At 39.8% G+C, this 23,725-nt stretch overlaps 1 protein-coding gene and 1 long non-coding RNA gene across 7 annotated transcripts in view; one reads left to right on the top strand and one right to left on the bottom strand.

Moving 5' to 3' along the window:
- Positions 1-22,773, bottom strand: part of CD46 (CD46 molecule) — a 32,103-nt gene extending 9,330 nt beyond the window's left edge. For 2 of the 5 annotated variants that reach the window (XR_015245916.1, XM_025920969.2), the window contains exons 1-7: positions 17,693-17,824; positions 16,801-16,910; positions 14,780-14,959; positions 14,351-14,450; positions 9,537-9,622; positions 8,529-8,726; positions 365-547 (exon numbers count right to left, since the gene is read on the bottom strand). Coding sequence is in view for 4 of the 5 variants with exons in the window: in XM_025920969.2 (XP_025776754.1) it covers positions 365-547; positions 8,529-8,726; positions 9,537-9,622; positions 14,351-14,450; positions 14,780-14,959; positions 16,801-16,910; positions 17,693-17,706 (871 nt within the window). In the remaining variant the exon portion in view is untranslated. Of the gene's footprint in view, positions 1-364; positions 548-8,528; positions 8,727-9,536; positions 9,623-14,350; positions 14,451-14,779; positions 14,960-16,800; positions 16,911-17,692; positions 17,825-22,527 lie in introns of those variants that run through there. The other 3 variants (XM_086693528.1, XM_086693531.1, XM_086693530.1) reach the window with 3 other exon arrangements.
- The window catches only part of LOC112857651 (uncharacterized), a 43,227-nt gene that overhangs the window by 17,978 nt on the left and 1,524 nt on the right, over positions 1-23,725 (top strand). Inside the window, exons 3-4 of one of the 2 annotated variants that reach the window (XR_015245919.1) lie at positions 8,455-8,634; positions 14,909-15,035. This is a non-coding gene — a long non-coding RNA (uncharacterized LOC112857651). Of the gene's footprint in view, positions 1-8,454; positions 8,635-14,908; positions 15,036-22,217; positions 23,492-23,725 lie in introns of those variants that run through there. The other variant, XR_015245918.1, reaches the window with a different exon arrangement.

Here is a 23,725-nt window from a genome sequence, read left to right as displayed (position 1 = left end):
CTGTTTCGGATTCCCTCTCTCTCTGCTCCTACCCTGCTCACATTCTGTCTCTCTCTCTCTCTCTCTCTCTCTCAAAAATAAACATTAAAAAATTAAAAATAAATAAATAAAAATAAAAGTGGTTGCTATACATTTTTACACATAAAAATACTAAATGAGAAATTTGTATGTGATGTAGATAACGTGGAAAGACCCTATGAAAACGTACAAAATCACAACATAGGAATGATGTCATATCTCCATCATGTAAATAAATATAAGATGGAACAAAATACTAAATTTTTTAAAATTATTTGTTTTCACTGATATTTCATGTCAAAAAAATTAAAACTAAAAAGATGGAAAAAAAAAAACACATTTGTACCTTTAATACATGTCGGCATCTCAGGTTCCCAAGTATTTCTCCCACCACAGAACACTGGGTTGCTGCCATTAAGATAGAAACCTGGGAGGCATTCAAATAGAACCACTGCTTGGTAGGAATAGGTTTCTCTGACTCCTGATACCAGTCTTCCATTCACAAGTACTGGATGTTCACATCTGACCACTGAAAAGTACAGAAACTCTGAAATTAATGGAAAGCTGCTTTAACATAGGATTAGAAAAAATAGCGCCAAGTAGTAATTTCCAGCGGGAAGAAACATACAAGAAATGAAAGGCAAGGTGTTAAAAGAAAAAAAAAATACCCAAGAAACCTTTATACATATGCACATTTTAATTCCAATGAAATGGATTTAGAGAAATCTAATAACTTTTTTTCCATCTAGAGAGACTGTCATTAGACTTTATTGACTTTCCTACATTTTTTTCCATTACTGACAATTTTTTTTTACATTTATTTATTTTTTGAGAGACATAGAGAGACAGAGCACAAGTTGGGGAGGGGCAGAGAGAGAAGGAGACACAGAATCGGAAGCAGGCTCCAGGCTGTGAGCCATCAGCACAGAGCCCGATGTGGGGCTCGACCTCATGAACTGTGAGATCATGACCTGAGCTGAAGTCGGACGCTCAACCGACTAAGCCACCCAGGTGCCCCTCCATTACTGACAATTTTTGAGAAAGGTCTGACCACCACATACAAATTCGAGGCAAGTTTTGATCTTCATCAATTCTAGGGATTTTTTTAAAAGGTCATGCTGACACTGGCTGCAGTACCCTGCTTTTCTAGAAAGGTAAGAAAGACTTTTCTGAGAAGGTAATACTTGAGTTCAGATTTAAAAGTTGAAAAGCAAGTAGCCATGCAAAGATATGCAAAAAGAAAGTGCTCAGGTAGCAACAACATACACAAATGGGATGTTCAAGAAACAGAAAGGCCAGTGGAGTTAGGGCAGTGTTTTCCAAACATCTTGGCCTGCAAGCCAGAGATCGAAAGGCACATTTTACATCGTAAACCAGTATATTAGCACACAGGCCTGAAATACAGGTCAGCCTCATACCAGCGTGCTCTCCTGTTTCCCATTCTTTTTTTTTTTTTTTTTTTTTCAACGTTTTTATTTATTTTTGGGACAGAGAGAGACAGAGCATGAACGGGGGAGGGGCAGAGAGAGAGGGAGACACAGAATCGGAAACAGGCTCCAGGCTCTGAGCCATCAGCCCAGAGCCTGACGCGGGGCTCGAACTCACGGACCGCGAGATCGTGACCTGGCTGAAGTCGGACGCTTAACCGACTGCGCCACCCAGGCGCCCCTCCTGTTTCCCATTCTACTCCACCTCTTGGGAAGTAAACTACTGCTCATGACCTGATAGATTCATTTCAGAATCTATTAATTAATCTATTAATCTTTTCGCCGTTGTGCGAAACTACTGTTAACTGCACTAGTGATTTTCTTTATGTTATGTTGGCTAGACACAATTTACGTACAGCAAAGCTCGTCCTCTTAAGTGGACAGCTGTATGAGGTTTGACAGAGGCAAATAATCATGTAATTACCACAATAAAGACACAGAAAAGCTCCGTTGCCCCCCAACATTTCCTCATGCCGCTTTGTAATCAACCCTTCCCACCCCCACAACCACCTTCACCAACCAGCCAAACACTGGTCTGTTGTCCATTCCTAAAGAGTCGCTTTTCCAGAATGTCATAAGGGGATCACAGCCTCTGAGTATGAGTTATTTCACTCAGCATCATGCATTTGAGAGTCATTCCTATTGCTGCATGGGTTAGAACTCACTCCTTTCGATTGCTGAGTATAATTGCATTGTATGGACGTACCATGGTGGTTTGCCATTCACCAGCTAAAGGGCTAGTGGGTTGTCTCCAGTGCGGGACAATTACGACTAAGGCAGCTGAATATTCTCACACAGGTTTCTATGTGAACATGTTTTCATTTACTTGGATTGATGAGTTGTATGGTAAGTATATGTTTAACTTTATGAAAAATGTAAAAATATATTCCAAGTGGTCGTATACCACTTTGTATTCTTACTAGCAATGTGTGAAAATTCCAATTGTTCTACATCATTGCTGGTACATGGTATTGTTAGTTTTTTGTATTCAATTTCAGTTCTTTTATTAGGGGTGTTGAGTGGTATCTCTTTGTGGTTTTAAATTACATTTCTGTAATCACTAATTATTTTGAGAAATGTTCATGTGCTTTTTTGTCTTCCATATATCATGTTTGTTGAAATAGGTCTACTCAAATATTTTATCCATTTTTTTAAAAAATTGGCTTGTTTTCTATGATTGAGCTTGGAGAATTCTTTATGTATCATAGATAAAAGTTATTATTTGATATATGCTTTGCTAATATTTTTTCCCAGTCTATTGCTAATTTTTTCCCCATTCCTTTAACAATTTTTTTGCAGACCAGAAGTCTCAAATTTGGAACATCCAAGTTTTTTTCTTTAAAGGATCACACACTTTATGGGTGGTATTTAAGAAATTTTTGGCTAGGTCACAAGTATTTTGTATGTTTTCTTGCAAAAATCTTAAGGTTTTAGGTTTTACGTGTAATTCTATGATCCATTTTTTCCCAAAGTTTATTTATTTTTAGTTTTTTAATTTTAATCGCTCTTTTATTTTTTTAGCATGAGAATTACACATCACAGCTCAGCATGTAGAATTCATTATCCAAGGAAATAGAAGTCATTTTTAGTTTTTTCCTTTTTTATATATTTTTAAATTTATTTATTTAAATTCAAGTTAGTTAACATACAGTGCAGTATTGTGGTCAGAGGCAGAATGTAGTGAGTCATCACACATAACACCCAGTGCTCATCCCCAAAAGTGCCCTCCTTAATGCCCATCACCCATTTAGTGCATCCCCCACCACCCTCCCCTCCAGCAACCCTCAGTTTGTTCTCCGTATTTAAGAGGCTCTTATGGTTTGCCTCCCTCTCTGTTTTAATCTTATTTTTCCTTCCCTTTCCCTATGCTCATCTGTTTTGTTTCTTAAATTCCACACGTGAATGCAATCATATGGCATTTGTCCTTCTCAGTCTAACTTATTTCACTTAGCATAAAGTTTCTAGGTCCATTCATGTTGCAAGTGGCAAGTTCTCATCTCATCCTTTTTATAGCTGTGTAATATTCCTGTGTGTGTGTGTGTGTGTGTGTGTGTGTGTGTGTGTGTGCGCGCATACATTACATCTTCTTTAGCCATTCATCTCTTGATGGATACTCAGGTTGCTTCTATAACTTGACTATTCTAAATAATGCTGCAATAAACACAGGAGTGCATATATCTTTTCAAATTAGTGTTTTCATCTTGGATAAATATGCAGTAGTGGAATTATTGGATCTCTATGATTCATTTTGAATAAATGTTTGTCTATGGTTCTAACATCGATGAAGGTTCCCTTTTTTTGGCATATGGATATCCGATTGTGTTGTACCGTTTGTTGAAAATATCATCATTTTCCACTGAACTGTTTGTATACCCGTACACCTGAAGAAAATCCACTGGACATATTGGCAGGTATCTAATTCTGGATGTAGTACTCTATTCCATTGCTCTATATGGCTATCCTTTTACCTATACCACATTGTTTTGATTATATGCCTTAAGTGTGCTTTATATTAAGTCTTAACGTCCGGTAGAGCGAATCTTCTAATTTTTTTCAAAATTATTTTCACTATTCTAGATATTCTGTCTTTCCACATAAATTTCCGAATCAGTTTAATTTATACAAAAGGTTCTGCTGGGATCACCTGGGGAGCTCAGTCAGTTGGGTGTCCAGCTTCGACTCAGGTCATGGTCTCATGGCTTGTGGGTTTGAGCCCCGTGAAAGACTCTGTGCTGAGAGCTCAGAGCCTGGAGTCTGTTTTGGATTCTGTCTCTCTCTCTCTCCGCCCCTCCCTCACTCATGCTCTGTCTTTCTGTCTCTCAAGAACAAATAACCATTAAAAAAAGGTTCTGCTAGGATTTTTGTTGGGATTGTGCTGAGTTTAGATAAATTAGAGAGGCTTGACTATTACATTGAATCCTCCAAACCGTACCTAGTGTATATCCCTTCATTGATTAAGGATTTCTTTAGTTTCCATTATTAGTGTTTAGTAGGTTTTAGCATTAATATCTTTCACATATATTGTTAGATTTATACTCAAGAATTTCATATTTTGGAACTACTATAAATACTTCTTAAAATTTCAATTTCTTTTTTTTTTTATGAATATAACTTATTGTCAAATTGGCTTACATACCACACCCAGCGCTCATCCCAGCAAGAGCCCTCTCCTCAATACCCATCACCCATTTCCCCTTTCCCCCACCCTACCCCCATCCACCTCAGTTTGTTCTCTGTATTTAAGAGTCTCTTGTGGTTTGCCTCCCTCCCTCTCTGTAACTATTTTTTTTCTCCCTTCCCTTCCCCCGTGGCCTTCTGCTAAGTTTCTCAAGATCCAAATATGAGTGAAAACATATGATATCTGTCCTTCTCTGACTGACGTATTTCACTTAGCATAATATCTTCCAGTTCCATCCACGTTGCTCAAATGGCATGATTTCATTCTTTCTCATTGCCAAGTAGCATTCCATTGTATATAGGAAACCACATCTTTTTAGTCTATTCTTCTGTTGATGGGACAATAGGCTCTTTCCATAATTTGGCCATTGTTAAGAGCATTGCTATAAACATTGAGGTACATGTGCCCCTAGGCATCAGCACTCCTGTATCCCTTGGGTAAATTCCTAGTAGTGCTATTGCTGGATCATTGGGTAGATCTTTTTTTAATTTTTTGAGGAACTTCCACACTGTTTTCCAGAGTGGCTGCACCAGTTTGCATTCCCACCAACAGTACATGAGGATTCCCGTTTCTCCACATCCTTGCCAGCATCTGTAGTCTCCTGATTTGTTCATTTTAGCCACTCTGACTGGTGTGATGTGGTATCTCAATGTGGTTTTAATTTGTATTTCTCCGATGACAAGTGATGTTGAGCATCTTTTCATGTATCTCTTGGCCATCTGGATGTCTTCTTTGGAAAAGTGTCTATTCATGTCTTTCGCCCAATTCTTCACTGGATTATTTGTTTTTCGGGTGTGGAGTTTGGTGAGTTCTTTACAGATTTTGGGTACTAGCCCTTTACCCAATATGTCATTTGCAAATATCTCTTCCCATTCTGTTGTTTGCCTTTTAGTTTTGTTGATTAAAATTTCGATTTCTAATGGCTTATTCCTAGTATATAGACATATAACTGTCTTCCATATGCTGATCTTATATTTTGAAACCTTGTTAAAACTTCAGTCATTGTAATATTGTATACAACCAAGTCATAAGTGAATAGAGACTATATTTCTTACTTTGCAATGTGTATGTCTAATTCTTTCTCTTGCCTTGTTATAGTAGCTAAGACCTCTTGTACAACGCTGGAGAGTAGTGGGAGTGGATTTCCTTCTCTTGTTCCTGCTTGGGGGGAAGTTAGTCTTAATATTAAGTATAATGTTAGCTCTGAGATTTTTGTTGATGGCTTTTATCAGAATGAAGTAGTTACTGCCTTTCTATTCCCACTTTGTTGAGAAATTTTATCCTGAAAAAGATGATGAATTCTGTGAAGTGCTTTTTTTTAAATATCTATTAAAAGTTTCACTTTTTTTTTATCTATAGTCTCCTCATCTAGTATACTGATTAATCTTTGAATCTGAACGAATCTTGCATTTATGGGATAAATCTTACTTTGTTGTGATGTATTATTATTGTTATACATGGCAGGATTTGCTTTGTTACATTTTGTTGAGAAGTTTTGGTTCTATGGTCATTAAAGATATTGTTTGTAATTTTCTTGCAATGTTTTTGTCCAGTTTTGGCATCAGGGTAATGCTGTCCTCATGAAATGAGTTGAGAAATATTCCTTTCTCTTACATGTCTTTAAATTTTTTTCATTATTGTTTTTATTTTTGAGAGAGAAAGCATGTAGAAGGAGCAGGGAGAGAAGGACAGAGAGGGACAGAGAAGGAGACAGAGGGAGAGAGAGAGAATCCAAGGCAGGCTCCTCACTGTCAGCACAGAGCCTGACATCGGGCTCAAACTCAGGAACCATGAGATCATGACCCGAGCTGAAACCAAGAGTTGGATGCAACTGACTGAGCCACCCAGGTGTCCCTCTCCTCTTACATGTCTTGCAAAGCTTGCATGAAGGTACTATTATTTATTCCTGAAATGTTTGCTAGAATTCCCCAGGGAGGCCAGGTGGGCCTGCAGTTCTCACTGTGGGAAGTTTTTTGGTTTTTTTTAATGTTTACTTATTTTTGAGGTGGGGGGGAGAGCAAAAGTGGGGAAGGGAGAGAGAGAGGAAGACACAGAATTAGAAGCAGGCTCTAGGCTGTGAGCTATCAGTACAGAGCCCGACCTGGGGCTCGAATTCACAAACCACAAGATCATGACCTGAGACGAAGTCCCATGCTCAACTGACTGAGCCACCCAGGTGCCCCTTTAGAAAGGTTTCTAACTGTAAGTTCTATTTCTTTAATAGATATAAGACTATTCGGAGGTGCCTAGCTGGCTTAGTGGGTATAGCATGTGACTCTTGATCTCAGGGTTGTGAGTTCAAACCCCATATTAGGCATAGAACTTACTTAAAAAAGCAAAAGGAGGGGGAGGAAGAGGGGGAGGAGAAGAAGGAGACAATTATTCAGCTTATGTACATCTTTGAATAAGTTTGGGTTGGTATTTTGTGTCTTTGAAGGAATTTGTCAATTTCACACATATGTTGTCAAATTTATAAACACAAATTTGTTTGCATAATATTCCCCTATTATCCCTTAAACATCTGTAGGATATTTGGGTTTTCTTTTTCATTTTTGATGTTAATAATAAGTATCTTCTTTTTTTTCTTTCAGTCTGGCTATAACTTTATCTACTTTATTGGTTTTCCCCCCAAACCAGGCGCTGGTTTCAGTAATTTTCTCTTTTCAATTTCATTGATTTATTTCTAAAGATATTCTCTTTCTGTCTCCTTGTTTAGAGCTTAATTTGTTCTTTTTTAGAAGCACAGGTTATTGAGACTTTTCTTTTTTTCTAACATTAACTATTTCATGTCATAAATTTTCCTCTAAGCAATGTTTTTGATATTTTAATATGCTGTATTTTCCTTTTTATCCAATTTATTCAATTCAAAACACTTTCTAAATTGCCTTAGGAATTCTTCTTTGATTCATGGGTTGGTTAGCAGTATCTTGCATAATTTTCAAATATTTGAAGATTTCTAAGTTATTAACCTGTTTTGATTCCTACATTCATTCCACTGTAATCAGGTAATGTACTTGGAATCATATCAATTTTTTGAAATTTGTTAAAAATTATCTTGCTCATTTTAGAGAATGCTCCATGTGCGCTCGAAAACAGTAAATATTTTGCTATTATTCAGTGGTCCCTTTCTTCCAAGAGTCAAATCCTCTCCAGTGACCCCCTGCTTTTGATCATTCTCCAGTGTCTTAATCATTGTTTTTTATTTTATTTATTTTAATTTTTTTTTAATGTTTATTTTTGAGACAGAGGGAGACAGAGTATGAGTGGGGGAAGGGGCAGAGAGAGAGGGAGACACAGAATCCAAAGCAGTCTCCAGGCTCTGAGCTGTCAGCACAGAGCCTGATGCGGGGCTCGAACCCACGGACGTGACATCATGACCTGAGCTGAAGTCGGCGCTCAACCGACTGAGCCACCCAGGCGATCCCGTTTTTTAAATATGTTTTGTACAGAGCTTATCAATCTTGGCTGTGACAGGGTTAGTCTTTTATAACTTACTGTCCAGCCAGAACTCTCAGACATCTTGTAATATAAGAAAAGATTTCTTATTTTTAAGATAGTATATGTTGAATTTTTGAGTTCTTTCAAGCCAAAAATTCCTAACTCATGCCATATACGCAGTGGTTCACAATGTGTGAACTAGAATTCTGAGAACGTGTGAAATGGGGGGTGGGTAGCTCTGTAAAACTGATTTGACTTTCTCTATATTAATCTATGTTGGGAGTCAATTTAACAGGAGGAGGAAGCACATATGACTGTTTTCTTTACTTACAGATAAAACCATTTACAAACTGTTTCCAAACTTACAATTAACAAATGAAGAAGGAAATAAATGGAAACATCATTACCTTTACACTGAGGAGGGTCACTACTCCACTTGTTATTCCCAACACAAATAAGTTTGCTGTCTCCAACAAGTGAAAATTCGTCTGATCCTTGTGAAGGATTACAACTGTAAGTTATTAATTCATTATATTCAAATATAGCTCTGTGGCTATTGCTGTATTTTCCGTTATTTATTTTTGCAGGCGGTTGACAGTAAATCTCTTAAAAAGGAAATACAAAGAGGCAAGACAGGGCCAAAGGAAAAGTGTCAAGATAGCATTGTAAAGTCCTATGAACTGCCTTCAGTAAATTCATTAACATGATTTCTACAAGCTATTTATTTAGGCTTCTATGAGAAAATGTATTATTATCCCCAATTCAAGCCATAAACAAATGAACTTTCAGAACAAAACTCTTTTTGGCAAATACCTCTATGAAAAACCTATTATTACTTTAGAAGGCCATGCTAACTTTCGTTCTAGTCTCATTACTGAAAATGTAATGAGAAAAAATGCTGGTGATTAAAAATAAAATTCACTGCTATTTGAGAAATTCTTTATAATATTTAAATATACCCATTTGCTAAATGGGTGATTCACAATAATACCAAGATATTGTCTTTCTTTACATCCTTATGAATGTACAGTGAAATTTTCCAAGCTACAAATTGTGAGCTTTCACAACAGACTGAATCCAGATGTCCTTCTGTAAGCCAGATATTAAAGAGATTTGCAAAAATGTAAAAAAAAAAAAGGCATTATTTTCAGCCTTTGTTTCAGAAAATTATTTTTCATAAAAATATGCTACATACATTAACATGTATTGAGCTTACTGTTCTTAAACAGGAATGAATATATAATTATTTTCCTAACTTCTCAGTTTTTCTTCCAATATAATGCATATCAATAAACACAGCCCACATAAAAAAAAATCTCTTTGGGATCTTTGACAATTTAAAAGCTTAAAGGGGATATGAGGTCAAAAAAGACTGAGGCTTGCTAGTCTAAATTCTAAACTGAAAATTTACTTACTTTTACATTGTGGGGGGTTATCACTCCAATACACGTCATTTCCACGAAGGTTACAAACTATAACTTGTTGCCCAACTAAGTAATAACTAAATGAGAAAAGAAAAACTTACTGTTTTCTCTATTAGTTAACAAGATGTGCATAATAATGAAAATTTCAATACTGTTGCGTTTCTGCACTACAGTAGTTTGAGGGAGAAGTTTCTTAAACAACATTATACCGTGAAAGCGCTAACCATGTCTGCACTTAATGAAATAGAGTTTCCACAGGTGAATGCTCACTGACCAAAAGCCAGAAGATTTTGAAATAACTCTGTCGTACCTGTCAGTCTGGTCTCTCTGTCGTCTCCAGCAACCACATTACACATCCATTTCTATGTCTGTGCTCACTCCATTCTTCTCAGTAAAAGCAACTGAGTAGAGACATTAGGCCCTAGAGCTTGCCTGCCTGGATCTGAGTCCCAGTTCCATGACTCACTTTCTGTTTGAGCCCAGGCAAGTCCTTTAATGTTTCTCTTGCTCAGATTCCTCATCTATGAAAAGGGGATAATAGTAAATATTCCATGGGATTGTTTTAAGGATTAGATGAGTTAGCATCTGGTACATAGTGAGTGCTGGGTAGTTTTCAGCCCCTTTAATACTTTTAGGTAAGAATATTTTTCTGGGAATAGCTCAGGAATACTACATAATGAAATTTTCTCTCATGATTTAAATTCACAGTACTCTCTTCTGCTCGGCTTTTTTGTAACAATCATGAATAATTTTATTTATTTGCTACTTCTCATTAATTATTTTGCTTTGACACCTCTCTGTATACATTGTGTTTCTCAACAAGGCTATAACTTCTTGGAGGAAAGAATAGGTCTTAAACTTGCGGCATCCCTCAAACTGCCTAGCAGGCTCTCTCTCTAAAACTTCTGACTGGATATTCCAGTATGTTTTCTTGATCAAGTGAAAAAAGTAGTCAGTGAAAATGTCTATACATGGATGCGGTTGCCTTTTCTCTATATTAGAGTCTTTGGGGGAGAATTCCAGGAAAATGGCAGAGTGGGAAGTGCCAGGAACCTGTCTACCCAACTGGGCAACAACTGCAATGGCAGAATCTGTCAAGGGTGACTACTGTGGAGCTCTGGAGTCTGTTGATGGCTTGCAACTTCCCAGGAAAGACTTGGACAGGTAAACTCCATTGATTTCAGTCGATTTCATCTTAGCACAGTGTCAGGTACCCATCCCTCACCCCCAGCAGGCAGCTGTGCACATATTCCTGGAGCAGCTTGGAAGCAGTTTGGGGGATCAAGGGTGGACAAAAAGGGCCCCGTCCTCTGAATAGCAGGGATCTGTGCTCTTATCACTGAATTCTGGTTCTGGTCACAGAGATGTAGTCAATGAGGTGGGTAGCCATAGCTGTCACATCTACTCCTAACTCTTTTAAGCCCCTTCCTAATTGGCTGAAGTGACTTCCAGGGGGTTTAAACAGCCAGTGCTCTTTGATCCCCATATCATTTTTCATTTTTCCCCTCTCAGGAGCCAGACATTAAAGATTATTCAGAAACATCTTAATATGTGAATAAAGTTAAAAAGTGAATGTGCATGGCCAGGGAAAGGCTGAGAAAAGACTGAGAAGGCCTTCAGTTTAAATTTCAGGCTGGTCTTCAACAGAGATATTGTACAACATTCAAAAACAAAACAAAACAAAACAAAAAAACACATGAACAATAACATAAAACAACTGATGGGGCGCCTGGGTGGCACAGTCGGTTAAGCGTCCGACTTCAGCCAGGTCACGATCTCACGGTCCGTGAGTTCGAGCCCCACGTCGGGCTCTGGGCTGATGGCTCAGAGCCTGGAGCCTGTTTCCGATTCTGTGTCTCCCTCTCTCTCTGCCCCTCCCCCGTTCATGCTCTGTCTCTCTCTGTCCCAAAAATAAATAAACGTTGAAAAAAAAAATTAAAAAAAAAAAAAAAAAAAAAACAACTGGCCCTGGGGAAAGGGAAGAATCTGGTTTACAGAATGCCCACATTATTAGGTTCAAATGTCCAGTATTCCACAAAAAATCACAAGATATACAAAGAAACAGGAGAGTTTGGAACACTGAAAAGAAAAAAATAAATAAACGAAAACTGTTCCCCCAAAAGACCTGATGGAAGATTTACTAGACAAAGACTTCAAAATAACTATTTTTACATGCTCAAAAAACTAAGGAAGAACTGGAGAAAGTCAAGAAAATCATGCATGATCAAAATGGAAATGTCAATGGGGTGACAGAAACCCTAAAAAGAAATAAAAATAAACTCTGGAACATTAAAATAACTGGGATATGAAAAATTCACTAGAGGAATTGAATGCAGATTTGAGCAGCAGGAGAAACTAGTGGACATGGAGACAGAACAATGGGGATTATTGAGTCTGAGGAAAAGAAAGAAAAAAGAGTGAAGAAAAGTGAGCAGAACATATGGGATCCGTGGGACACCATCAAGTGGACCAACATACATATTGTGGGAGTCTCAGAAGGAGAAGAGAGACAGACAGAGGCAGAGAGAACATTTGAATAAGTGATGGCTGACAACTTCCCAAATTTAATGAAAGACATGAATATATTGGGGGCGCCTGGGTGGCTCAGTCAGTTAAACCTCCGACTCTTGATTTTGGCTCAGGTCATGATCTCATGGTTCATGGGATTGAGCCCTATGTTGGGCTCTGGGCTGACAGCATGAAGCCCTTGGGATTCTCTTTCTTATTGCCCCTCCCCTGTTTTAGCACACATATTCTCTCTCTCTCTCTCTCTCTCTCTCTCTCTCTCTCTGTCTTGCAAAATAAATAAATAAAATTAAAGAAAAAGAGACATAAATATAAACATCCAAGAAGCTCAAAAACCTCCAGGTAAAGTGAACTCAAAGAGTAACTAAGACACATAACACTCAAACTTTCAAAAGACAAGACAAAGAGAGAATCTTCAAAAGAAGGACAACAGAAGTGAGTCATCATACAAGGGATCCTTAATAAGATTATCAGCAGATTTCTTATCAGAAGCTTTGGTGGCCAGAAGACAGTGGGACAATATACTCAAAAAGTGCTAGAAGAAAAAAAACTGTCAACCAAGAATCCTCTATCCAGCAAAGCTGTCTTTCAAAAGTGAAGGGATGTTGGGAAGAGTACTGGGTATTGTATAGAAACCAATTTCACAATAAATTTCATATTAAAAAAAAAAATAAAGGTTAAATGTGTATTTCTGAAAAAAAAAAAAGTGAAGGAGAAACTAAGACTTGATAGATACGCAAAAGCTGAAGGAATTGGTGACCACTAGACATTCCCTGCAAGAAATAAATTCTCAAGGGAGTCCTGCAAGATGAAATGAAGGGATACTAGAAAGTATCTTTGCGCCATCAGGAGAGATAAATATCACACTAAAGGTAAATACATGGGAAATTATTACAGCTTGTATTATTGTAGCGATGGCTTATAATTGCAATTTTTATTTTCTTTATAACTTAAGAGACTAGTGTATTTAAAAGAAAAAAAAGAAACAATCAGTGTAAAACATAGTATTACTGTAACTTTGTTTTTAACACCAAATCTTGTTTTCTACATAACTGAAAGGACTAATTTATAAGAACTATTAGTTTATGTTATAGCAAACATGATGTATAAAGATGTACTTTTGTGTAATAAACAACCAAATGGGGTGGGGATGGAGTTATAAAGGATAAAAGTTTTTGTATGTTATGAAGTTAAACTGGTATAAATTCAAATTAGAATGTTTTAACTTTAGGATGTTAAATGTAATCTCCATGGTAACCACAAAAAAACAGCCATAGGATATAGACAAAAGGAAATGAGAAAAGAATAAGAACAGTTTACCAGAAAAAGTCAAATAAACAAAGAAGACAGTAATGTAGGAGATGAGGGCCAAAACAAGCTATAAGGCATACTGAAAACAAATAGCACAATGACAGAAGTAATTCCTCTCCTTATCCATAATTACTTCAAATTTAAGTGGATTAAAACTCTCCAATCAAAAGACAGAGATTGGTAGAATAGATAAAAACACATGATCCCACCATATGCTATGTATAAGAGACTCACTTGAGATCCAAAGATGAAAACAGGCTGAAAGTAAATGGACTAAATAAGATATTTCAGCAAATAGTAACCAAAAGAGAGTATGGTTGGCTATACTAATATCACACCAAGTAGACTTTAAATTAAAAAAAGGTTACCAGAGACAAAAGATATTATATGTTACTAATTAATAACGGTTCATGCAACAGGAAGATGTCACAATTGTAAACATTTATGCCACCTGATGCAGACCGTCAAAACATCTGAAGCAAAAACTGACAGAATTGGACAAAAAAATACACATTTCTACATAATAGGCATTTCTACAACAGTAGTTGGAAGCCTCACTACCCAATCCACAATAATGGATAGAACAAGCAGACAATGTAAGTAAAGAAAGAAATAGAGGACTTTAAGAACACAACATCTCTGTACGTCCTCCTTCAAACCTGAGAGTTGGCATTTTAAATAGGATATACTTTGTCAAGAATAAAGTCACCATGATTACTACATTTTTGGTGCTTACAATAAACTTATTATTAGGTATAGTATTAGACAATTTTGCTTCACTTCAATATAAATTTCTTTGAATTAATTATGCATCTTTTCAGTCTCCATAAAAAGCCCAAGAGTTGTTTGGCTATAACTGTGAGTTGTCACATACAAATTAATGAAATAAACTTTATGGGAACACTTGTGAAACAAAACAAAAATGGAATTAGTGACATTCACCTGATTTTCTCTAAGGAGCAACTTACCCCTCATCACAATAAAAGTGAGCTTCGTGATCAAACGAAAAGGTTTTATTTGGGGCAACAACTTCACCATGTTGAAGTGCTAGCCTATCGCATTCTTTTTCTGAAATAAGATTGAAAAAAAACTTTAATGCCAATTTCAGAACAGATTTAAATCAAGGTCAAAATTCTGCACGACTCTCTGCAACTAACGCAATATTATTTTCTATACCTAGCTGTTATGCAAACTTAAAAATTCACATTCAACCAGGTAAACAATTATTGCCAAGAAAAAGATCCCCTGGAGATTTATCAAATTCTGGAAAAAATATTGCTATCTGAAACTAATTTTTCACATGAGAAAAATTGCGGTAGTGGAAAATGGACCCTAATATTTGTAAAAATCTCTAGAGAAAACAATATATATACATATACGTTGTTTTGTTTACTTACTCATACAAGCTTCTTGGAGAGGGAACCACGAGTGATTCTGCTCACAATAAGCCATGACGGGAAACACAGTAATGCGTCCTGGGAGACACTCATAATATATTTTCTCCCCAACCTCATAATATTTTTTAGGTTTACCCTTGAGCTTCATAGTTTCGAATTTTGGTGGTTCACCACAGGCATCTAGTGATAAGACAACGAGAATATGAAAATGAAGTATTTATCTCTTTCACCAGCCAAGGCTCTGGTCTGGCAGCAGGTAGGTAATAGAATAAAGAAGGGAAAGATCTTTGCAAGATTTTAATGATTCTTCCATGCTTTTACCCACTTAGTGGGAGTATGTAAGATGTGTGCCTTGTTTGCGTTAAATAACCGCCTATTAGCTTTTGATTTGATGGGGAACAAGCTGAATTTACATTCAACAATAAAACTGAAAAGACAAAATTAATGTTCATGTTCCTAAAATATATACAGATAGGCAACCTTCCCCACTTTTATCTAAATTCATTTCAAAACTCGCTCTTCCTTGGGGCGCCTGGGTGGCTCAGTCGGTTAAGCGGCCGACTTGGCTCAGGTCATGATCTCACGGTTTGTGAGTTCAAGCCCTGCATCGGGCTCTGTGCTGACCGCTCAGAGCCTGGAGCCTGTTTCAGATTCTGTGCCTTCCTCTCTCTCTCTCTGACCCTCCCCCGTTCATGCTCTGTCTCTCTCTGTCTCAAAAATAAATAAACGTTAAAAAAAAATTAAAAAAAAACCTCACTCCTCCTCTAAGAAGCCTTCTACAGCATATAGCACTCTGCTCTGATTACTCTCCCATGATCTGAAACAAACTAATGATAACCTGTCACTTCAGGTTCAGTCTCTCTCAGAAGGAGAGTTCCTAGAGGTCAGGCAACTTACGTCTTCTTTTTCTAGTATACTCTGTACCCAGTGGATGCTTAAGAAATGCTATAGTAACAAGTGATTATTAAATAAGCATTACGTATTTCATAGCTCAAAATAAATATGCATTAAAGTCTTTCAAAATGTAAGGCTTCATTTCATGTTAGTGAACTGAGCTTTTCATAAGTGAAAAGATGTCACTTAAATATCAAAATTTACTACTCTGAAAAGCCCTACATGGAAAAAAAAAATGTTGCGTTTTAGGGCATTATGTCAAATAAAGTTCATCTTCCTTTACTGATCAGTGGATCACACATTCCTTCAGAAACTCCCTGAGGTAGCTGTCTGGGCTGTTTATCCAATATCCACTTACAGAAAAGCTATGATGTTGCTATGCTTTTAGAATTTTGAGGGGAGTGGAGGGGAGATTTTTCCCCCTAGAACGTGTCATTTCTACTTCAGCAACTCCTCTTCCTTTTTAATTAACCATGAGCTTGAAAACCAAACAGATCTGTCAGAACAATTATGTAAAAAAACATGATGGAGACACATCCAGTAAAGTCCTAAAGGGCTAAAAGAACATGGAGGCCTCTCCTGTAAGGGTGAGGACCTAAGGACAAAGGAGATAGATCTACTTTGATCCCTGAGGAAACTTTTCTTTCTTACACCCTGGATCCCCGTCTTACTTCAGATTAAGAGACTGGTCAAGAGAACTCTACTCAAGTGAAATATTACTCTCCTTTTACACCATATTCCTAAATTCTAAAATTGTATCTATAAACACCATCCAACATTTCCTTTACATCACGTCCTCAAATCCACCTACTGGCAATATGTTTTGTTTTGTTTTTAACATTTCCACTCTGCTGACCAAGATAAGTGAATGTTCCTCAATCAACTGTCCAAATCAGAACAAAAGCAAAAAGCAAACAAAAAATCATAGTAATTAAAAGCATTGTCTAAAAAGAGGACTAATATAGAGTTGTATTAATGACATTACATGCACTGAATACCCTGAGTCATTTTACAATAGGAAAAAAAAAAAAAAGCTAAAAATGCTACATAATTCCATTGTAGATACAAATATATAACATCATTAGAAATCCTGGAACCACCAAGAAAAAGATTAAGTAACAGCATACCCCTGATTAAATTATACAAGTATTCCTGTTTTATGCATTCAATTTCAGTAACTATCTTGAAAGCAGATAAAGAAGATAGAATTCCAAATATGACTTTCATAGACAGTGATCTGTATGGAAAAAGAAATAATCAACTGGATTGTTTAACTTATTCAACTAAGTTGAAGTATTTCTTCCTCCTAACATGCACTATAAAAGACATGCTTTCAACAACATGCAGAGTTTATAATTTAGTTTGACAACCAGTTGATTGATTACAAGCTTTATGCCTCTTATAATCAGACTTCTTGCTCAGAATTTTTTTCTTATGGGGATTTTGAAACTAAGTATTTCCAGCTCCAGAAAAAGAGCATCTTGGCTTAGTTTGTTCTAGATAGTTTACATGTAATTACTATTACCCGGCAATGCTATACTTTAACAATAGATGCCATTATATAATACCATAGGCAGTATACAGAAAATTCCCTAATGTTCCAAAGGAGTTTCAGGAAAGTGAAATAGTGCTCTACTATGGATCAAGACAACTGTTCACCTCTACACTTGCAAAAATCGTGGAAGCACTCCCTAACCTTGCAACAATTAAAATAACTCCCAGACAGCGGCACCCACCCACAGCTCCACCCAAAACGCTACCTTCAGAAAATCATGGTCTCTGACCAAAACTGTAATCTCAGTGAAACCTGACCTACCCGCTACATCTTGTGCGTCTACACAACCTAGTTTTCTTTGCTTCCTTAAAACACAGACTCTGGCATCTACCCCTGTCCATTGTAATCTCACTTTCCACTCCCTTCTGAGTCTATAAAAATCACTTAAATTATTCAAAGTCATTAGGTGGCTCTCTTCTTGGTAAATTCATCTTAACAGTTTCTTCCTCAGTGATGTCAGTTACCCTGTGTATAACATGTGTAGCCATTGATGACTCTTAGCTGTCTCCTGCCCAAAAAGCTCTCTCCTTGGTTTCCAGGATAGCAAACCACCCTGGTTTTCAGCTTGTCCTCTGGCTACCTTTCCTTCTCTGCCTAATTATATCTAATTAGGCAGAGAAGTGATGTGATGTTCCCGACGGGTTACTGTAGGAACTCTTGTTACTTCATTCTGTAGATCCTTCTGGGGGTGAGTGTGCATACTCTCATGACTTCATTAGCACTGAGAAGACCTGCCTCCCATATGATGGTCTGCCAGGGAGATCCTCTATCTCTAGCCAGGGAGCCTACTGCATATATTCAGTTGCCTCCCTGAAACTGTACCCCATCGGCTTAATGAGGTTGAAACTAGCACAAAGCTTAAACCTTTTTTTTTTTCTTCCAGAGAACTGTTTCTCCCTGATCAGCTACTGTTTCTTTTCAGACCCTACTAAAAAAACTCAGAAGATTTTTCTGCAGCAGCCTGGTTTCAAGGTCAATGGATGAACAAGCAAGGCCATACATTCCTTACCCGAGATAAGGAGTCCAAGACCCAATCCAGGTTATACTGGTTCTCAGAGCAGACCCGTAGCCCCTTCTCCTTGTCCTAAGATAACTGCATGAGGCCAGGGTGCTAAATTTTGCCTCCTTCTGATGCTAAGTATCCACCCCAAAGGGAACGTGGGATATATGCTTGCGGTCACTGAATGCACATGCTCTACCTCTCCTCATGATTAGTTGTAGGTTTCCCCACTGTTTTATCAATATGTATATAATCCCAACCCTATGATTATTAAAGAAAAAAAACTTGTTCTTGCCTCCCTCAGAGAGGGGGCTTTGGGGCTTGTTCTCCCATCCCCTCCTTGGGTTGCCTCTCAAATAAACTTTCTTCGCTGCATATCCGATAGCTTTGTGCTGGGCTTTGCTGCATATCAGGCAGATGAACTTGTCTTTGGTTCAATCCCCACACGCTCCACTTGGAAAGTGTCAAGCTATCTCAAATAACATTATGAAGGCAGAGTGTGGCCTCTTGACTCTTCAGCCTCATGTATGCCCAGCAAACAAGATAGAGGTTTTCACAACTGAAATTCCTGTTCCATCTCTCTAATTCTGCCTTTCCTTTGAGCTCAAATCACCACCCTGTCTTATCTACATTGCCACTAGCATTTCTGAATGCCACCAGCACTCCAGACCTCCCATGCATCATTTAACTTTTCGACCAGAGAGACTCCAAGTCCCTCCCGCCCACTCATCCCTCAGCTTCCGCTGAGATGCCACTTCTTATGGCTCTTGACATCTCTCATCGAAAAACTGGGTTAGGTATCCTCATGATGTCCCATTTACCTCTTCCAGAGAACACTTCAAAGTGTTAGTCTTTATTGTTCATACTCCCTATGAGACAGTCACCTTCTGAGGATCATGTGTGATTCATCACTGCACTTCCAATGCCAAGTGCCAGAGCTGAATGAGCACTGTCATCAGTTCCATACGCTCTCAGATCAAAACTCAAATTCTTTTCCGCTCAGCTAACTTCTTCCGGAGATAGCGGCAAATTATAGTTTTTTTTTTTCTCTGCTGTTTTATGCCTGTCTTCAAACTTTTTCCTTCGGTTTAATGACAACTATTTCCCCTTGTCAGAGTATTTGATTTCTTTCATGTCAATCTATCTATGCTTTCTTGTTTTATTATGAACGCTTTCTCCCTTACAGCTATTATTAGAAACAGTATTTTGACATTACAGAAGGTGAACTCCAGGGGCGCCTGGGTGGCGCAGTCGGTTAAGCGTCCGACTTCAGCCAGGTCACGGTCTCACGGTCTGTGAGTTCGAGCCCCGCGTCAGGCTCTGGGCTGATGGCTCGGAGCCTGGAGCCTGTTTCCGATTCTGTGTCTCCCTCTCACTCTGCCCCTCCCCCGTTCATGCTCTGTCTCTCTCTGTCCCAAAAATAAATAAACGTTGAAAAAAAAAATTAAAAAAAAAAAAAAAAAAGAAGGTGAACTCCAAACACTGGGGATTTTGTTTTCTCCCAAAGTACAGTAATGAAGGATTCTGTATCCTGTTTTCTCAAACAACAGTGGTGACACTAATAATTTTAGAAATTGCAAACATTCAACACTACTTGTGCAACCATTATTTTAAGAGCATTTTAACTAACAATCTTCATACGCATCCAATGAGTTGGGTTCTATCCACCCTCTCCCCACCCCACCCCATAACATGAGCAAACTGAGGCAAGGGGATTAAGTAAATTACCCCCAAAAATATTCCAGCAGCGAGGCACCATGGTTCCACTGCCAACACTTCTTCCCACCACATTCGTCTGAAACCCTCCCACACTTACACCAACAATCTACAATGTGGTCCTCAAGAAATGATCTTCTACTGAGTCTAGAGAAATTAAAGTAACTCTGGTTTAGATTTGCCATGTGCCAAGTCAAACAAAAGGGCTCAAGGTGCCCTAAAAGGACAGATGCTAACGTCATGCTGAATTTTAATGATGGTGATTGTTCATTCTTGACTATCCTGTTGCTTTCACAGTGATCTGCTCTTTGATCCAGTCCTCTGTCTTTCTCTTGCCTCTGTGTCCTCCTGCTGCCACATCGGGTAGCTCCACAGTCCATGGATGCCCTAAGACATGTCACATCGCTAAGCCTCTGATCACACCGTTCCCTCTGCTCTGAACACCCTTCCTACCTGCTCACCCGCAAGCCCTGTTCAACTCTCGTCTCCTTACACTGGATCCACTCAACTGTTCCTCCAGCAAGCGTTTTCCACTTCCCCGGGGAGGCAGGGCCCCTTCCCCTTCCCTTGCACCGTCCTTTGCATGGACCTCTCAAGTCACTATCACATGTTTTTGTGTTTAACAGTTCCCATGGCTGGCTCCATTCATCCATGCAGCCACATCACCAAGCACAGCATGTCCCTCAGAGTAGCGAGGCAAAACAACATGGCACTCAAAGGACCGCTGGTGTCAAACAGAACACCATGGGGAAGAATACGCTGTCAGGCATCTGACATTGAAACTAACCATCTTTAAGCTTGAAGCGCTGGAGAAAGATCTGGCCATGTCATTTCTTCTGTTGCCTATCTCCCAGTATTCTGTAACCTAGCAACTGACCAGAAGGACTGTCCTCTGGGTATTACAATACGTAAAGAAACTAAGAAACTAGCATGTAAGCACTTATAGATCTTGGCTTCTTTAATTAGAGAGAAAGAAAAGACCTAACGATATGACCCACAACAGGAGATAGTGGGTTTTATACAAACCAGCAGACCCTTTGGAGAAGAATGAGACTGGTCCCGAAACTGGACAAATGTTCCCTTCTGCCATCTCGTGCAGCTGGCAACTAACTACCTCTGAGGTGGTGGGCTTCCGGGCACAACACTGTCTGCCTACACACCTTCTCCTGAGAGGATGAGATGCACCAAAACTGATCTGTATACTCCCTTCCCATTCTTTCCCTGCCCAACATAATGAAGGCTCATTTGTACTTTCCCTAATTTCATACCTGCCCTGATTTTACCTTTAAAAAAATTTTTTTTTTAATCTTTATTTTTGAGAGACAGAATGCAAATAGGGGAGGGGCAGAGAGTCAGGGAGACACAGAATCGGAAGCAGGCTCCAGGCTCCGAGCCATCAGCACAGAGCCCGACACAGGACTCAAACTCACGAATTGTAAGATCATGACCTGAGCTAAAGTTGGACTCTACCGATTGGGCCACCCAGGCACCCCATGATTTTACCTTTGAACCTTACACTTGGCCTTGATTTCCCTTTTCTTCGTTTTTAAGTCTTATTCCCCTCATGCACTCTGTTCATTTGTCTCTTTCCTCTATTCTAAATAACATTCAGAGTCTCCTTCCCCTTTTAGCTATAAGGCTAATCTAACCTTGATCCTTTTTAAAAACTTCTTTTTGTTTTCTTTTTACCACCACTGGCCCCTCTCCACTCCACTCCCCCCACACAGAAATGAACTGTTTGATGATCAGTATCAATCAAGACTATTGTGAGCACTGCAGACTCTACATAAACAGTGGAAGACAGAGCCCCTCTGACAGGCGCCCCTGCCCTAGCTTAGGCACCACGGATAGGCCATCCTAAGCACGATTCTTTAAAGAACCTTCCTCCGGTACTGTAAGCCTCACCTGAATCCTTTATTTCATTTTCTGGTACTTAATGTGTATACAAGAGTGTTGATGCTGACGCAGAAACATCTGGAACCACAAGTGTGACAAGACAGAGGAGCTCTCTGCATTCTAGTGGGGAGAGCAGAAGACACAGGTTTGCAAGGGTGACTCCCAGTCGGGGGATTTGAGGTGGAGTGTGTGGGTCCACCTGAGACGGGGTGGTCAGAGAGGGGCCTTCCGAGGGGGCAACATCTCAGCTGAGTGTGAAGGACAAAAAGGAGCCTTAGGCACAAGGGGCCGGGGGTGGATGCTCCAAGTCTAAGGGAATAGCAAGTGCAGAAGCCCCACAGTGGCAGAGCATGGCCTGTTTAAAGAGAAAACTGCCTCCAGTTAAATGCTGTCAGGGACTCAAGCTCCTTTCCTCCAGAGCACTTCTGCGCTACAACATATTTATTAGTAGTATGCTTGGTGTCTGCCACTCCCAATAGATTTTAGCAACAATTTCTTGACGGCCACTGTGTGCATGGCACTGGGGGCCTCACAGTGAGTAATGCAGTCTCTGCTTATCGATGTGACTGCAACCAGATCAATAGTGAGACAGGGATCCGAAAGTTAGGAAAGTAAAGGTCCGGGGCCTTGGGCCTTTGGACCCGCTCCCCCTTGCAGCCAGGGGACACACCCTCTCCAGGCTCTTACCAGAGTTTAGAGAGAGCAGGAGCACTGGGGCTACCAAAAGAATTCCGACCACGCGCCAAGAAAGGCGCCTCTCGGGGAGGCGGGGACGGTAAGGGCGCCGCGCGCAGGACGCCATCATCCTCCTGGATATCTGTGGGAACCCGAGAGTCCGCAGAGCAGAGACCCTCCCGAGTCCGGTACCAGACGCAACAATTCCCCCAGTACCCAGGTGTCATTCGCCCAGGCGCGGGGGCGTGGCCTGGGCGGTGCTTGGGCGGAAGTGCCGGGACTTCCAGTCAGTGTGGGCGGGGCCGGCAGGCGGCTGGAGGCGGGGCCTGCGAGCGGGGCCGTTAGAATGGGGTCTCCCCACCCGGTGGGCAGCCGCCTGCGTCCACTATCGCGGGCGCCTTGCGGCGACCCCGTCTGGGCACCTGCGCGAGGCCCCCGGCGGCTTGCGGGACTCGGCCGGCTCCCCGCCGCATCTGGAAGGGTCGAAAAGAAACGAGAGCTGGGGGGTCATCCTTGTGGCTTTTCCGTAGCGGAAAAGCGCCTCGCCCTGAAAATACAAACCCAGAGCCCAGGCAGCGGGTCGTCGTGGGGCCAGCACCCCTCGGGGCTCCGGTCGTGTCCTGAGGCACTCAGGACTGTCCGGACCCCCTGGGTCCTTGTTTCAAGAGTTGGCAGTGATCCAACTCCCCTAAATGATCCCTAAATGTTTAGGGACATTTAGGCAGTGTCCCTAAATATTTAGGGACAATACTTGTGATTTCCGGGGCTCAGCACCTGCTCTTGGATCTTCTCAAGGCCTGCTAGATTTCAGAATCTCAAAGGTTTGGCCACCGCACTCCCAACCCCTAAGGAAAGGCTGGGAGATGAATTATTAAAGGACACCGGGCCATTAGCATATTGGGCCTCACCTCTCTGGGGCCCTTGCCCTTGAGCAACTGAATGTTTTATTGAAGAGGAAAAAACATGCACGAAAAAGGTAAGGACAAGGGAGTATTAATTGCCAATCTCCTAGAGATACTCAAAGCCGTTATTGTTGGGATGCGAGGAATTGATAAGAGAGCTTTTCTGGGGAAACAATCTCTCGGTGGAAAGTCAAGCGGAAAATGAAGAATGAGCCAGATCTATTTGTAGCGTTGTGATTAAACCTGTATGACTAGTATGAGGAAAAGTAACATGACCTTTATTAAAAGAGCACACAAAGGAGGTGACA

Source organism: Puma concolor, chromosome E4 (genome assembly GCF_028749965.1).
Source record: "Puma concolor isolate L17-30 chromosome E4, mPumCon1.1.hap2, whole genome shotgun sequence".
Lineage (NCBI taxonomy): Eukaryota > Metazoa > Chordata > Mammalia > Carnivora > Felidae > Puma > Puma concolor.
This window is presented reverse-complemented; position numbering and strand designations above follow the sequence as displayed.